This window comes from Centrocercus urophasianus, unplaced genomic scaffold (genome assembly GCF_019232065.1).
Source record: "Centrocercus urophasianus isolate 14NV4802_14NV808 unplaced genomic scaffold, USGS_Curo_1.0 seq_11, whole genome shotgun sequence".
Lineage (NCBI taxonomy): Eukaryota > Metazoa > Chordata > Aves > Galliformes > Phasianidae > Centrocercus > Centrocercus urophasianus.
The window spans coordinates 188,086-201,620 of record NW_024884253.1 but is presented as its reverse complement, the minus strand read 5'-3'; the positions used below and the strand labels follow the sequence as shown (position 1 = coordinate 201,620).

At 46.4% G+C, this 13,535-nt stretch overlaps 1 protein-coding gene across 1 annotated transcript in view; it reads right to left on the bottom strand.

Annotated features, from left to right (window-relative positions):
- Positions 1–13,535, bottom strand: part of ZC3H3 (zinc finger CCCH-type containing 3) — a 159,303-nt gene that overhangs the window by 33,881 nt on the left and 111,887 nt on the right. The window contains exons 6-8 of the mRNA XM_042838216.1: positions 5,095–5,179; positions 3,078–3,236; positions 1,216–1,285 (exon numbers count right to left, since the gene is read on the bottom strand). Coding sequence (XP_042694150.1) covers positions 1,216–1,285; positions 3,078–3,236; positions 5,095–5,179 — 314 coding nt within the window. The remainder of the gene's footprint in view (positions 1–1,215; positions 1,286–3,077; positions 3,237–5,094; positions 5,180–13,535) is intronic.

Sequence of the window (13,535 nt, the reverse complement as noted above, 5' to 3'; positions counted from 1 at the left end):
TCACTGGTATGAACGGAAGATGATCATCCCATGCAGTACCAGTCCTCCAGCTCAGAGGTACTGGTAATGGGTCGAGCGCTGCCAGCAGTGCTTGTACATTAATTATTTCAATATAAAGAAATTAGCAGCACCTCTTAAAGACATCCTATCCCAATGTCTACTCCAAATTTCTGTCAATTACAGTGATTCTGGATATGTCAACAGCCATACAAACAGCAAGACCCTTTGCAAACATTTCTTCCTTCTCGTTTCTTTATTTCTGAAGCCTGTCTTCACATTATAAGGAAAAAAACAACTTCAAACAGTCCTTCTTCCTTCTATCAGTCCTCATCCCCATTGCTCTCTGTCATGCCATGAGTCATGGAGTACAGCTGTCCCCAGTCTATCTTCTCTATTTTATATACTCATGATTAAATGACTCTGAAGAAAGAGACATGTAAAAAACATATGGTGCTTTGTGTCTCGCTCGGAGCGACTCTGCTCACCACCAGCATAACTTATGAGCTCCTTGGTGACAACGAACGTGCTGTATGCAGAGAGGGGAGGAAAAAGAGACAAGAAAACTACGAGGGAGGAAAAGGAGACAAGAAAATTGTATGTCCAAAGGCAGTGATGCACCCTCCTTTTCCAATGATGCTCAAATGGAAGAGAGTGAAGAAGGTCCTACAAGGGCAAATTCACAAATATTCCAAGCAAGATGAAAGCAATGATGAAGTCAAAAGCCATTCTGCCCAACAGTTTCACTGCCTAGCTTTTACAGAGAGGTGAACGTATGCCCAAAGGCTCCTGGATGCTGTGACACTATCCTTGTCTACCCCTAGCATGGGGTGATTTAGAATAAGGGTGATCCTGCACAGGTAAGGATTAGATGCTGTAAACACTGCTCCCATGCACTTACTCTGTGATTACTGTAGTTTAAGTGCTCCTTAACCCAACACATGTCACTGATACTTCCAGTAGCTCCAGGTGCTCTGGTTTCCAATCCACTGCTTAACACACTAATCTACTGATTCACCACGCTGGTTTAAGCAGCACACTCTGCTCCCATTATAAGCCCTGACCCTATAACAAGCCCAAGCAGCTTGGCAAGCAAAGTACAAATGAACTCTATTTGAAGCACTCTATAACACAGGCTTCCCTACAGCCATCATAAACACTTCTGTAGGTCAGCTTGTTAAAAAAGCAACAGCAAACTTGTTGGGAAGCCATACAGACCTTGTCCTTGGAAACTTTGTGGGAGAATGGACACTTCCCATCTGTTTTCTTGCACGTGCCACGAAGAAACCTGCCAAGAGACCAGAGGGAGAGGGGTGGATGTGAGAATAGGTAAAAAAAGAAGCCATTTTTCAACACTGAGTCTCTTGTGTGACACGTAAAACTGCTGTAAAGTTCACCATTACAGCCTATAATATGCCTTAAGTCAAGTCACAGAATCATCAAATCACAGAATGGCTTGTGTTGGTGAGGTCCTTCATAGAACCATAAAATGGTTTGGGTTGGAAGGATTCTTACAGATCATAAAATCATAGAATGACTTGGGTTGGAATGGATCTTACAGATTATAGAGTCATAGCATTGTTGGGCTAGAAGGGAACTCAAAGATCACAGAGGCATAAAACGGTTGGGTTGGAAGAGATCTTAAAGCCTATCCAGTCCCAGCCCCTGCCGTGGGCTGGTTGCCACTCACAAGATCAGGTTGCCCAAAACCCATTCAACGTAGCCTTGAGTATCTCCAGGGATGGGGAAACCACAGCTTCTCATAGCAGCCAGTGCCAGGGTTTAACCATTCTCTAAGAATTTCTTCCTAATATCTAATCTAGATCTCCGTTCTTTTAGTTTAAAACCATTCTCCATTGTCCTATCACTATCAGATTGGTATGAACAAGATATAAATGGGAGCATACAGATGTAAAAAACGTTTGGTGGCAGCTGGATTTGCAGATCTTTACAACTACAGCATAGCTTCTCAATAAAGGACAACCTAAAACAAACACAGACTGAGAAAAATAAAAGATCATGAGAAAAAAAATATAGAATAGGATTGTATTACGAGAAACTGAGTGCAAGCAAGTGAAATCAGCTTAAAAAAAATGAAGGCAAAAATCGCCTTTCCCTCCTATATGGTCTCCCATCGAGCGTTGTGCAACTCACAAATGATTTCTCGTGCAGCAGCAATTTTAAGAAGAAATTACTCAAAGAGTTCATCAGCAGAGTTGGCTTTTCCACGCTTTTTAAACGACTAATAATATAGTTTAATCAACTGTTGGGCAGGTATAATGAACTGGCAACATTAATCAGTTCTCCCATAATAAATTACTAGGCCTCTTAGCTGTGCGGCATTGCAGGATGAGGGATTCAAACTTGTTGCATGGAGTGGATGGAATGGTCTTTTTGGAGGCTGGCTAAATATTTTAATTTCAAATCCTGCCTTGCAAACTGTGATGGCATTCTCAAATTGACGGCGGTAACTGATGCTAAGAATTATTCTTCTAATTATGTTTAACAAATGTTGACTGGATCTTATTACAAATTCTTAAGATAAAAAACAGTATACGTTATTTCAATCTTTTATCTTTTTAGGTGGCATAAGTATCATAAGAAACATGAGTGTATTAGTGGTGGTATCCACTTCCAAGACATGAAGTAAGTATTAAAACAGTTCCCATAGGTCATGCAAACAACTAAAACGTGTATTCTGGTTCTGTGATGCTTAATTATCATGAATAGGTATGAAATGTCATGTAAATTCAGAAAAAGAAATTACCAGAAGAGATTAAATAGATTAGGATTCTCCTGTCTGGCAAGTCTGGATATAAAAGATTACATAGAGTTATAAATGATGCCTAGAAGGTGATTAGGGAACTATTAACCTTTCCTTCTCATGACCTATGGACAAGGAGGTACCTAACCTAGCAGGGAAGCAGCCAGTCGAGGAAGCATTTTTCTTGCAGCAGTTCTCATGTTTTTCTATCTCTTTAACTGGGAGTTTCCCTGCAGAATGTCACACAAGCAAGTACCAGAGCCAACTGATGGCCCAACGATGGGTCATAGCACATGGTTACTGCATCCATCCGTACCTGGTGCAGACTGCCACCTTCTCTGGATCATGGATGTAGGGGCAGTTCTCCCCACGATTGCACTTGCCGAAGCGGTTGTAGTACATGCAGTATTCCTTCTTCTTCTCTTTCTTCTGCTTGGCTTGACGGATGATGGCCAAACTCCTCTGAACAGCACGGCTAAACAGAGCAAGATGGATGTTTCCAACTTCACAACTTCAGTACAACGATATCACAAAACGACACACAGAAAATGGTTCAACGGTACCCAAAATCACAGCAAAGACCAAGCTGCACTTTGAAGAGAGAATTAAATATTCAGAAAATCTGCACTGGGCCATAGGCTTTTAGGTTCTTCTAGTTTTGGGGTTTTTTTTTTTGCCAACTTCAGCATGAATCTTTAAAAATCTAGAATATCAGGATAATTTTCCAGCAAATGTCTGCATTTGGGATAAAGTAGTCCCATGTTTTAAGCAATCTGATCCAGTGAAAGATGGTAGAAGTGTTGGACTAGATGATCTTTAAGGGTCTTTTCCAGCCTATACTGGAAAGCACTTCTGCAGAAAGAAGTGCAGGAGAGGTCATGATACCAGCCACATGCTGGGCTGTGAACACAGCCAGGAACATGAGGGAGGGGATCTACCCCCTCTATTAGAATTATTATGGTGCCTGCAACACCTCAGTAGCATATAAGGTCCAATCTGGGATTCCCAGTCCAACACAGTGAGTCCAGTAAAAGGCCACCAAGTTGGGCCTGGACCATAGGATATCTAAGCAAAGGGCAGGAGCTGGTCTGCTCACTTGGGAGAAGACAAGTAGGGGTTTTGTCCTCCGGGACTATTTAATGGCATGGTACAGAGAACACGAACCAGACCTTCTCTGGGATATGGCACAAGAGACCTTTGGTGCAAGAGCCTATTAAGAGCCCCTCACGGGCTCCTCCATGACCAAGATCATCTTCAATGACACTGTGAGCTTGCCAAGAGCTTCCCTGAAGCTTACAGGAACACAGTGAGGCAGAAAAAGTCCTCTCCTATGCTGGCTGCAGGGTAACACCAAATACCAGACAAAATTAAGTACCTGGTATCACTAGAAGTTACTTAAGGATATCAGAAGTTGTTTAGCACACGTTTTCCATGAGCTTGCAGTTGAAGAAGTGATTACCCATCAACTATAGGACTGTATGGGACAAGGAGGAAGTGAAGAAGCACTTCTTTGTTGAAATTATGATATGGAAAAAGGGCTCTCCTACAGTCAACACCCTTTGTGAGATATCTGGCCAGCACATTAAGTGCACTTATTTGCAGTATGGACCTTACCACCAATTAACTGATGGCAGATTTTAAATTAGGTGGTATTAGAGATGGGTTATAATAAAACATAGCTAAAATCTGGCACCAAGTCTGCCTACAGACATCTGGAACCAAGACACTTTGGGAATAAATTTTAGTCTACTACAATTAAGAGGAGCTTGTCTGCAAATGCTCATACTTAAGGATGCGATGATACGTGGCACATCTGTAGCATAGAAGGAAGGCAATAAGAAAGGCAGCAGGGTGTTAAGCAGGGGTAATGTGCTGTCATTTTCCTACTCGTGGTGCTTCCCAGTTGCCACATGCTTGGTTCCCAGTTTGCAGGAGCAGCAGCACTGGTTGGGTACTCGATAGAGAAGGAAAACCTGCAAGTTTGCTGGGTTGTATTGGGATGTGATTTATTGAGTCATGGGGGAAAAAAATACAAACTGCTGCTCTACAGATGGCAGTGACACTGCTGCCCTCGAGAACAATAGAGTTATTGTAAAAAGGGACTTTCAGAGAGGGCTAGAGAAGGATTTGAATTCTTAAATGTGCTGATATCCATTACTGACCTTTCAAACCCTCTCAAGAGAAACTTTCAGAGCAGCAGCCAGCGTCTTCCTGCTAAGTTTACAACTGAGAATGGGGGTGAACGGAGCTTCACCAAACAAAGAGCCAATGAAACAGCCCCATCACATGCTTCATACACCATCCTGAGCACAAATCACACTGTGGGTACAGACCTTGCAATGTATCGGCTCGTGGCTGATCGGTTCAGGCAGCCAAATGGAGAGAAGCCAGGACTGCTGGGCGTGCAGCTCAATCGTGCTGTTGGAAAACAGGAAGAAACACAGACACATTCATGACCATTTGCTCAGAATCACAAAATTTTTGCAGGATCATGTGTTCTTTGGTATATTATTGCTTGGAGGAGTATGCAAGCTTTGCAACGAGGATAAGCCCTGCAAAAAAAGGCCTCTGAATGCTGCAGGGATCCTTTCCTTGGTGCTGGGAAACTGCTCCAGGGAAATTCACATGTATGCATTGGCTGAGGAGCAAAATTTGGGGTTGCAGCAGCCCAGGGAAACCCAGTGGCTGACTTCAGTCTGTGCATGCATGCAATTAAATTATCCTTGAGTGCCGTAGGAAAGACTGAATTGAAAATAAAAGGCATTTCCAGGTGGTAGCAGCGTGCTTCAGTCACTCACCTGCCATCCTGGCTGTGCTGGGGAGTGAGTGAGTGGAATTTGATAGTGCAGCAGCATGCAGTCCCGGCACTCGAGCTGTCACTCTGGCTGCCAATGGCTGCAAAACCCCATCTGTTCCCTTTGCAAATGCAAAGAGCAAATGTGATGCTGGTGGCCCGTGCCTGGAGATGGGAGGCATCGAGAGCTTGCAGGACATGAGCAAAAATCTTTGGGTGCAGCAGATATTACAACGTGTTCAAGCTTGGTGCAAGATCGCTGAGTATTACAGGGGCATTTCATAGAACCACAGAATGGTTGGGTCAAAAGGGATCTTAGAGATCACAGAATCATAGAATGTTTGGATTGGAAAGGACTTTAAAGACAATCCAGTTCCAACCAGGGTTGTCACCCACCAGATCAGGCTGCCAAGGCCGCATCCAGCCTGGCCTTGAACACCTCCAGGGATGGGACATCCACACTTTTTTCTGGGCAGTCTGCCCAGCTTTTTGGCCATCAGGACCCCCAAAGTCTTTCTCTGCAGCTTGGCTCTCAATAAGTTCTTCTCCCAGTTTGTACACATATATCTGGAATTGCCTCAACCCAAGTACAATACTTTGCAATTGCCCTTGTTAACCTTCATTAGATTCCTGTGTGCCCAGTTTTTGAGTCTGTCCAGACCCCTCTGAATGGTGTCCCTCTCTTCTATTGTGTCAACTGCACCACTCAACTTGGTGTCATCAGTAAACGTGCTGAGAGTGCACTCAATTGTCTATGTCATTGATACAGATGTTGAAGAGCACTGGTGCCAAGATGGGCCCCTGAGGAAAACCACTTGTGACTGGCCTCCTCCTGGACACAGAGCCATTGACAACAACCCTCTGGCTGCAACTATCCAATCAACTCCTTATCCAACGAACAGTTCACACTTCAAAACCATATCTCTTCAATTTAGAGTTAGGGATGTGGTGTGGGATCATGTCGACAAGTTCAGGTAGATGACAGTAGTTGCCTTCCCTTTGTTCACTGATGCAGTCACTCCACCATAGAAGTTCACTAGATGGGTCAGTCACAAGAACTGTTTTTGGGGATGTTTGTTTTTTTGGCTTTTGGCTCAGGTTCTGCTTCTCCAAGGGAAAGGTGATGAGGCCATCAAGCTCAAGCAAAGCTGACTTCCCAAACAATGCAGGGAGAGATCCAAATTAAAGCCCATCATTAGGGAAAGGTTAGAGCATCTCTCAGTCCTCTGCAATTATTTCTAAAGCACTTGAAAGCAAGCTCAGCAGGACAAACTATCCCAAGAGTGGGCTCCCCAGGGCAGCAGACAATATCTTTAAATATTTAATACCTGGGCATAAAAGCAGACTCTAGGGTACGAGCGTCTCTCAGTGCTCATGTGCCATCCTTTTAGTTAAAGCAGCCTGACAACCACATCCTTTGCCAGAGAAGAGGAACTGCTAAATAAATAAATAGATAAATAAATAAAGGGTGCAACAGTCTCCTTCAGCTGGTTTTAAATGGGTATGTACCCATACTACAGACATGGCTGAACAGCTGGGTGGATTTTTTTCACCGCTTTCATCTTCTGGCAAGAAGAAATGTTATTATACGCAACCTAAAACTATTTGAAAATGTTGGGAGGATGGAATATGTGCCACACTGGATGCATATCACTCTTTACTGATTCCTACTGGGAATTAATTCGCAGCCTCCAAGCAGTTTCAATGCACGAGAATCACTCCCATTCATTGCAAAATGCAGCATGGAAGCACCCATTGACCACATCCAGCAGCCTGGCAGCTGGCAAAGCAACACTTCCTCCTTGCTCTCTAATTACTCTGAATGGAAATATTCGTCCAACTAATAGAGAACTGCCTAAATATTTACCCAGGAGGAGACAGCCCATCGGCCATGTGGTTCAGAAACTCTGTAATTATGTGGTTTTTAACATGCAGCAGCCTGGAAAGAGGCAAAGCCTCATTTCTCTCTTTCGTCTATTGGGATTTATGGAGCTGCAGCACAACGTTGGTTTTAGAAACTTTTCCATCATGCAAAAAAAAAAACACCCAAAAAAAAGGTTAAATGTAATAATAGAATAACAGAGTCATTAAGGTTGGGAAGACCTCTAAGTCCAACCCCAACCCATTCCACCACGTCCACTAAACCATGTCTCCAAGTGCCACACACAGCTCTTAAACATCTCCAGGTGACTCCATCACCTTCATTGGTAGCCTATTCCAATGTGTTACCACTCTGAAACACAAGTGATTCTCTGCAAACCTCGAAGGAATCAGTGAGCAAGGTCAGAGCAAGACAGATGCACAGTGGAGTGTTGAGCTCTCCAAAGGCACCTATGCCCTATGGGGTTGAGAAATGACACTGAGGAATGGAAAGGGATTAAATTAAAAATAGAAGCTGAAATGTGCTTGTGTGCAAGCCCATAGGGCTCGAGACTCAATGAAACATGAGGGACATGGTTTGCTGGGCTTAAGTGGGGATGGATTGATGGTTGGACTGGGTGATTTTGGAGGTCTTTTCCAACCTTAGCGATTCTGTGATTCTATGAAACATAATGCTGAGTGCCACTAAGCTTGACTGTGACCCTGGAGAGCCTCACTTGGCCCTTCCTCCACATGCAACCCAACTGAATTTTGCAAGAGAGTGATTAAGCACGCTGAGAGAGGACCAGTACTGGATCAAAGTGCTTCTGGAGCAGGACAGCAAACCATACATCCCTATGCTAAAGGCAGAATTTCCATTGCTGCAGATATTTAAATAAGAGTGCACAGGGAAAAAAAAAAAAAAAAAAAAAAAAAAAGGAAGAAGAAGAAGAAACACACACAAAAAAAGCTGCTGGGTGAGCATCAAAGAACTGCACATTAAGGGCTTTTTAACTGATTACACACAGCACGCCGGCGTCAGGCTTGATATTTTATATCCTGCATAAGGGACAGGTGTTTTTCTCTCTTCCTTTTTTCTTTTTTTCCTTAACGATTGAGTCAGGTCGAAGAGCATCATCTGTAAGGAAATCCACAGCCCGTGCACACGGGGCTGTTTCTCTTCATGCATCATCCCAACCCGACGCTGGCTCTCGGAGAGCGGAGAAGTGATTGTTGTACCTCACCCAGCCGTGAGCCTCGGCGCGTCGCTCCAGAGGGAACGGAGCTGTCATGTTCATTAAATGCATGATTACAGCTATGATTAATGGCAGGGGCTATCGTCTAACTCTGTATTTTTTATTTTTTTTTCCCAACTCTGTTCGAATCCACAGCACAACAGCCTGGCTCCGGAGGTCTCTCAGAGGACACAACCTACCCTGAACTTTGCTTCTGGAACAAAATGGTGCAAGGCGATCGTGTCAATGGGGCTCTCCATTGAAGAGACTGGAGGCTGCACCCCTATGACAGCACCCACGCATTAATCCAGATGGTTTTCTTCACAGATTGCAGGATGAGATGGGTACTTTCCTCTGGTACCTGGTCCCTTTCCTCCAGGGAAAGGCTGGCAGACATATCCGTTGGCAAACTACCTTGGCAAACCATACATATCACAGAACCACAGAATGGCCAGGGTTGGAAGGGACCTCAAGGATCATGAATCTCCAACCCCCTGCCCGGTTGACCCTGCCTACTAGACCAGGTTGCCCAGGGCCCGATCCAATCTGGCCCTGAACACCTCCAGGGATGGGGCATCCACAACTTCTCCGAGCTGCCTGTTCCAGCACCTCACCACTGTCATAGTAAAGAACTTCTCCCTGACATGAGCCAGCAGTGCGCTCTGGCAGCTCGAAAGGCAAATGGGATCCTGGGCTCCATCAGGAAAGGGGTGGTCAGCAGGGACAGGGAGGTGATTGTCCCTCTCTACTCAGCTCTTGTGAGGCCCCATCTGGAGTACTGTGTCCAGGTGTGGAGCCCTCAGTACAAGAAAGACATTGAGATTTTGGAAAGGGTCCAGAGGAGGGCGACTAAGATGATCAGGGGGCTGGAGTACCTCCACTATGAGGACAGGCTGAGGGAGTTGGGCTTGTTCAGCCTGGAGAAGAGAAGGCTGCGGGGTGACCTCATTGCAGCCTATCAATACCTGAAGGGAACCTACACCCACGAGGGGAGTAAACTCTTCAAAAGGGCTGACAACAGCAGGACTAGGGGAAATGGATCCAAGTTGAAGGAGGGAAGATTGAGGTTGGATGTTAGGGGGAAGTTCTTTACAAGGAGAGTGGTTAGGCCCTGGAACGGGCTGCCCAGGGAGGTTGTGGATGCCCCGTCCTTGGACGTGTTCAAGGCCAGGTTGGACGGGGTCCTGGGCAACCTGATCTGAATGTGTGTGTTTGGTGGCCCTGCTAGGCAGGGGGGTTGGAACTACATGATCCTTGAGGTCCCTTCCAACCCGGGTGATTCTGTGATTCTGTGATTCTGTGTGACATCCAACCTAAATCTTCCTTCCCTCAACTTAAAACCTTTTCCCCTTGTCCTGCTGTTATCTACCCTCTCAAAGAGTTGATTCCTCTCCTGTTTGTAGGCTCCCTTTAGGTACTGAAAGGCTGCACTGAGGTCACCCCGCAGCCTTCTTTTCTCCGGGCTGTACAAGCCCAGCTCCCTCAGCCTGTCTTCATAGGGGAGGTGCTCTAGACCCCTGATCATCTTCGTGGCTCTCCCGTGGCTCTGGACCCTCTCCAACAGCTGTCTTTCTTGTAATGGGGGCTCCAGAACTGGACAGAGTACTGCAGATGGGGCCTCACAAGTGCAGAGTAGAGGGGAACAATCACCTCCCTGTCTCTGCTGGCCACCCCTCTTCTGATGGAGCCCAGGATGCCTTTTGGTATCCATCCATTTTTGGGTGGATCCACCATTCTTGGGTGCTTTCCAGGGTGGGATGTGGGATTCTTTCATTCAGCTTCAACACCTCTGTGCAACTCCCCACCACCCCAGGACTTTTTAACGCTTCCTGAGAATGCCACCTAAGATTTCCCTTTGCATGCAAATCAACTGCAAACATTGCAGTGTGGTTAATTACACTCTTAATTATTTAGGCAGGATTCTACTGCTCCTAAGGCACAGTGAAAGAGCAGGAGACAAGGGGATGTATTGGGACCAAGCAGTACAGTGGAGTAATTATGCTCGGGAGCATCATGTTGGGGCATCAGGTAAACCCCCTTGTGACAATGGGACCACTAAGCCCCCTACAATAACCCCAAATCAAAATCTCACACAAGGAGAGAAATGGGCTTCATTCCAAGTGTCGAATGTTGCTCCAGCTCAGCAATCACTGCCATGGGGTTTTGCACCACCATCCCATTATTTAACCTTGCTGAACACCTGCACCATTGCAGCTTGCTTCTGCTCAACCCCCTTCACGCATTGGCACTAAGAAAAAAGGCTCTTTTCAACCATGCCATCTCCTTTAATAGGTCATGTTATAACTGTGCTTTGCCTTCTGTGGCACGGGCAGCCTACTTCTGGAAGAGGTGGCCATTCATTTTGTGGGGCTCTCCTGCCTTTATTGCTGAACAAAAAGTTTTGAGGCTGGCACTCAGGAAATTTATTTCTTTAATTATTATTCATTTAAGTGGCTTCCACTGTTTCAGATGATCAGCACTAGCAGCTGCTGGGGGTAATTTATTTTACTCACCAGACAGCAGAAGCCCTCACTTTCTGGAAGGTAACAACAAAACAAGGGCTTTTAAAGCAGCTTTTCATGCTTTCCTGCCTGACTGCATCCCAGCTCTGAACAGGAAAATGCATGTCCCTGCTTCAGGCACTCACAGTTTTGTTATTAGCAAAGCACGCTCAATTAACAATGCATGCTCTGGTTTCAATGCTGTTGCAAAATCAGCTCTGTGGATGCTTGCAAGGAGCGTGGACCATCTACCATACTCTGCACACCCTGGATCCAATGCTGCTCCTCAAGGAGGAGAGCAGGTTGCAAACCCAAGAGGTTGAGCTCAAAGAGACCAAGGGATTGAGAAATCCTAAAACTGAGGAGATGAAGCTAAAAGGGTCCCGGCACTGAATGGTTGAGTAATCTTAAAATCAAGGGATTGAGCTCAAGAGAAGGTGAGAATTGAACAACTCCAAACTTGAGGATTTGAACATAAATGAACCAAGGGATCGAGCAGTCTCAAAACGAAAGGACTGAGTTCAAAAGGAGCTGAGCAATCCCAAACTTGAGGGATTGAGCTTGAAGGACCCAAGGGATTGAGCAAATCCAAAGCCAAGTGACTGAACTCAAAAGGGGCAGAGAGATTAATTAATCTCAAAACCAAGGGATCAAGCTTCAAGGGGACAAAACCCAAACCCAGCATAGAATCATAGAATCATAGAATCACCAAGGTTGGAAAAGACCTAAAAGATCACCCAGTCCAACCGTTCACCTATTCCCAATAGCTCCTACTAAACCATGTCCCTCAACACAACATCCAGTCTTTCCTTGAACACCCCCAGGCTCGGTGACTCCACCACCTCCCTGGGCAGTCCGTTCCAGTGCCTGACCACCCTTTCTGAAAAGTAATACTTCCTCATGTCCAGCCTGAATCTCCCCTGCCGTAGCTTGAAGCCATTCCCCCTGGTCCTATCATGATGACACGAGAGCAGAGGCCGCCCCCAGCTCACTACAACCTCCCTTCGGGAAGTTATAGGAGCAATGAGGTCTCCCCTGAGCCTCCTCTTCTCCAGGCTGAACATTCCCAGCTCCTTCAGCCTCTCCTCATATGGCCTGTGTTCCAGACCCCTCACCAGCTTTGTTGCCCTCCTTTGAACACGTCCCAGGGCCTCAATATCTTTCTTGCAGTGAGGGGCCCAAAACTGGACACAGTACTCGAGGTGCGGCCTCACCAGTGCTGAATACAAGGGAACAATCACCTCTCTGCTCCTGCTTGCAACACTGTTTCTGATGCAAGCCAGGATGCCATTGGCCTTCTTGGCCACCTGGGCACACTGTCGGCTCATATTCAGCCGAGCATCAATCAATACCCCCAGGTCCATTTCCTCTATGCAGTCCTCCAGCCACACCGCCCCAAGCCTGTAGCGTCGCCTGGGGTTGTTGTGGCCGAAGTGCAGGACCCGGCATTTGGCCTTGTTGAAACTCATCCCATTGGCTTCAGCCCAGCTCTCCAGCCTGTCCAGATCCCTCTGTAGGGCCTCGCTACCCCCAGGCAGATCCACACTTCCAGCCAATTTGGTGTCATCTGCAAACTTACTGAGGGTGCACTCGATGCCCTCATCGAGGTCATCAATAAAGATATTGAAGAGGACAGGCCCCAGCACCGACCCCTGGGGAACACCACTCACAACTGGTCGCCAGCTGGATTTGACTCCATTTACCACCACTCTCTGTGCCCGGCCCTCCAACCAGCTCCTTACCCAGCCAAGAGTGTATCCATCCAAGCCTCTGGATGCCAGCTTCTGCAGGAGAATGCTGTGGGAGACAGTGTCAAAGGCTTTGCTGAAGTCTAGGTAGACCACATCAACAGCCTTTCCCTCATCCACCAGATGGGTCACTAGATCATAGAAGGAGATCAGGTTGGTCAAGCAGGACCTGCCCTTCATGAACCCATGCTGGCTAGGCCTGATCCCCCGGTCACCCTGCACATGCCGCATGATCTCCCTCAAGACGATCTGCTCCATAACCTTCCCTGGCACCGAGGTCAGGCTAACAGGCCTGTAGTTCCCCGGATCCTCCTTACGACCTTTCTTATAAATGGGAGTCACATTGGCAAGCCTCCAGTCATCTGGGACCTCACCGCTCAACAAGGAGCGTTGACAGATGATGGAAAGCGGCTCGGCTATCACCTCCGCCAGTTCCCTCAGCACTCTCGGGTGGATCTCATCTGGCCCCATCGACTTGTGGCAGTCCAGTTGGAGCAGTAGGTCTCTGACTGTTTCCTCCAGAATCACAGGGGGGTTAGTGTGCTCCCCAGCTGAGATTACTAGGTCAGAGAGAGGAGTATCCTGAGGATAACTGGTCTGACTTTTAAAGACAGACGTAAAGAAGGCATTCAGAAC